The sequence below is a fragment of the Phytophthora parasitica genome (assembly GCF_000247585.1).
Source record: "Phytophthora parasitica INRA-310 unplaced genomic scaffold supercont2.6, whole genome shotgun sequence".
NCBI lineage: Eukaryota > Oomycota > Peronosporomycetes > Peronosporales > Peronosporaceae > Phytophthora > Phytophthora nicotianae.
In genome coordinates this window covers 851,518-854,422 of record NW_008648992.1, presented here as the reverse complement: position 1 = coordinate 854,422, position 2,905 = coordinate 851,518, and the positions used below count along the sequence as shown (strand labels likewise).

Here is a 2,905-nt window from a genome sequence, read left to right as displayed (position 1 = left end):
AAAAGAGTTGCACGCCGTGGACACGCTAATGGTGCTTCGAAAAGTGTACACATGCGTCACCGGGAAGTAGTTGGTGGTCCGATACGCGATGTGGGACGCGGACGACGCTCAGTACAACGCGGTGCAACGCGTACTGGATGTTGATAGCAATCTGAATATTATAATGTGTTTCTACCACGTTGTCGCCAAGGTCTACGAGAAGACAAAGGGGCTACAACCTGCACTCTACGCTGGTGTAGCAAGAGGCCTCAATGGTTTACACTATGCAACAACCGAAGCTGAGTTCGTCATCACCCCAGCGCGCGTGCTGGACAATTGGTCCTTACATCCAGGGCTTGCTTCCTTCAAAGCGTACTTCACTAGTGTTTGGCTTTCACGCCGTTTCACGCCGTTTCTGCCGATGGCAGATATTTCACACACCACCCGCGTTTGCGACGACGAACAATCCTGTCGAGAGCTTCAACGGTGCTATCAAGCGCGATTACACACTGCGCTCTCGGATGTAAATGGGCGCGTTACTGCGTAAATGAAAGTACATAATCCAAAAAGTTTGCCGTAGAACCGACATCAACCGTCACGCTGGTCCGCCGTGCAAGCGAGATGAGGAGAGCAGGGTTGCTCTTCGAAGACACTAAAGAACACGAAACTATTACCTTCTTGTTTAATGAAGCTCCTGCAGATGACGTCGGGGCTGCGAGCGCTGATGTGGTTAATGTGGTGTCGCGGCGAGTTGCCCGTATCTACGATCCTGAGACGAAACGCTCCCGCGAAGATCTGGCGGTAACCGCTCAGCTCGGTCAGCACACAGCGTGAATGGAAGTTGCTGGAATACCAGCGACTGATTGGCCAGTGAACACTCGGCAGTGATCGTGTCCTTGTGTGTATTGGGCGATGTATGTAGCGTGTGTGCACACATTGCTCGCAATGCACGTCCGAGGTGTGCATGTCATGGATTCTCGAAAGAAGTTGGGGTACCGCGGCTCAAATCGACGGAAGGCCGGATACCAACAGGCTGGATGTCCAATCAGCGCTAGTGGTAGAGTAGATATTGCGTTAAAGGTCAATATTAACAATTGACTGAATGATGCGTGCTTACCATTAAATTCGTACTCTACATGTATAGTGCTGTCTTCACCTAGACGACCTCATGCTGGGCTCGAATGTGGCGAGCTAAACGCGCTGGGCCACGGTGAGCAACGATTGATCTTCGGGCGTCCACCTGACGGAGGGCGATGACCGCACAACGTACGCGGGGGGTGCTAGGTGCGTCTCTGTCGGCAGCGGTGACAGCAGCGTCATCATCTACGTGGGCGGCGGCAGCGCCTCTGTGGGCGGCAGCAGCGTATCCGGCGGCAACAGCATCAGCATCTCGGGGGCAGCGGCAGCAGCGTCTCTGTGGTCGGTGGAAGCGTCTCTGTGGGCGGCAACGGTGGTGGGACACTCTGGTCGGCAGTGGCGGCGACCTGCGTCTCATGTGTAGAGGCGGTGAGAGTTCTGCAGGGCAGCTTCTCTGTGGGCGGCGACCAAGGGGGCATTTTTGAGTTTGGGCTGCACAGGGTATTGTGTGGATAGTGTGACAGCTGCCAAACGATCACTTTTGAAGGGTATTAATGGTGGTGCAAACTACAACGTGACAACAGTATTGTTGTACGTGCGGCCGCGATGGCGTGGCCTTGCTCTTGCCTGGGTGCTGAGTGATCATGGTGAGTGGTGCATGTCCTTTTGCTCAGTGTTAATAGGATTTTCCCCGTCAAAATGACTGGCTTAAACGACTCACTTATCCTGTACTTCTCCGGTCCGTTAAAGAATTAACCGTTCGCTGGCGTGACTGTAACTTTAAATGTAAACATCGTGCCGCAACGTGGAAACCTGCATCCGATAGCCTACATTGTGATTGTTGTACTCGTTTTTATTTATACTTTTAACTCTACAAATGAACTAAATATCATGGCTGCAAAGCAGGCGCTGTGGAGGGCCACGAGGTTTTTTTCGCAGAACGATTGTCAGTACGCGTATCGAGAGTTAATTGCTACCAGCATAAACCGGAGATTGCGGCTGCTCAGATTACGGTAAAAGTATCACGAATGATCGCCTTAACTAATAGAAATTAGCCTGGAAAAACACGAGGTTTTATTGTTGTTAAGCTGATATACGGTAAATGATAGTTTGAAACGTACGTTTTCGGCCAATAATGTAAGACCAGTACTTTAAAGCCAGAAATTAAACCAAGTTCAACTAAGTATTAGATATGCTCAAGAGAACCACCAAGAAGATGGTGAATGCCACTTTCAACCACATCTGCATCGCAAGTTAACGATAACGGCGTCGTGTTTGGGTTCAGCTCTCGTCGCTTTCGGTAATGCTAAAACTTGTTGTCGTTCTTGCCGTGGTGCTTGATCACTGTTTCCATAACGCTTTGTAACGTCATAAAACAGTGATCAAGCGTCGTGGACGTAGTTGCCTTGAATGCACGGTCAACAGTGGCTATTGGCTGGTCGATGGTGTAGGTTGCCTCTTGATATTGGAGGGACTGGATTGAATTGAAGAAACCTAAGTCGAGCACGCTCATATCTGGGGAGCGGGGAGGTTGACATCTTACTTTTAGCGTCCAACCATATTGAACGCCAGCGGCAGCTACAACAGGGTCATACTCGACGACGTGGGGACCAGCATTGTCCTGTTGCACAAATATAGCACGACGTTTACCGCCTAATAAAAAAATATAAAGTATTAGTAACAACAGTATTAGTTACATTAATATATCCAAAAAGTACTACTATCAAACCTGGCCAAACAGCTCTGACAGCTGGGAAGACACGGTCTATGAGCATCTTCGTATAGACTTCCCGTGAGACAGCAATACATTTCGTAATGACTGTCCCTTTGGGGCGATTCACCGAAGTAC

At 49.8% G+C, this 2,905-nt stretch overlaps 3 protein-coding genes across 3 annotated transcripts; 2 read left to right on the top strand and 1 right to left on the bottom strand.

Moving 5' to 3' along the window:
• Nucleotides 1-88: 88 nt before the first annotated feature.
• Nucleotides 89-526, top strand: PPTG_03973 (hypothetical protein; the record flags this gene model as incomplete). Its single annotated transcript, XM_008897778.1, has 1 exon — nt 89-526. The coding sequence occupies one exon, from the start codon at nt 89-91 to the stop codon at nt 524-526; it is 438 nt and encodes a 145-aa protein (XP_008896026.1).
• Nucleotides 527-600: 74 nt separating this feature from the next.
• PPTG_21545 (hypothetical protein) lies at nt 601-813 on the top strand (the record flags this gene model as incomplete). Its single annotated transcript, XM_008898346.1, has 1 exon — nt 601-813. One exon carries the CDS (start codon nt 601-603, stop codon nt 811-813), a length of 213 nt encoding a protein of 70 aa, XP_008896594.1.
• A 1,549-nt stretch (nt 814-2,362) lies between these two features.
• On the bottom strand, nt 2,363-2,831 carry PPTG_03972 (hypothetical protein; the record flags this gene model as incomplete). Its single annotated transcript, XM_008897777.1, has 2 exons — nt 2,363-2,709; nt 2,786-2,831. The coding sequence occupies 2 exons, from the start codon at nt 2,829-2,831 to the stop codon at nt 2,363-2,365; spliced, it is 393 nt and encodes a 130-aa protein (XP_008896025.1).
• Between the last annotated feature and the right edge of the window lie 74 nt (nt 2,832-2,905).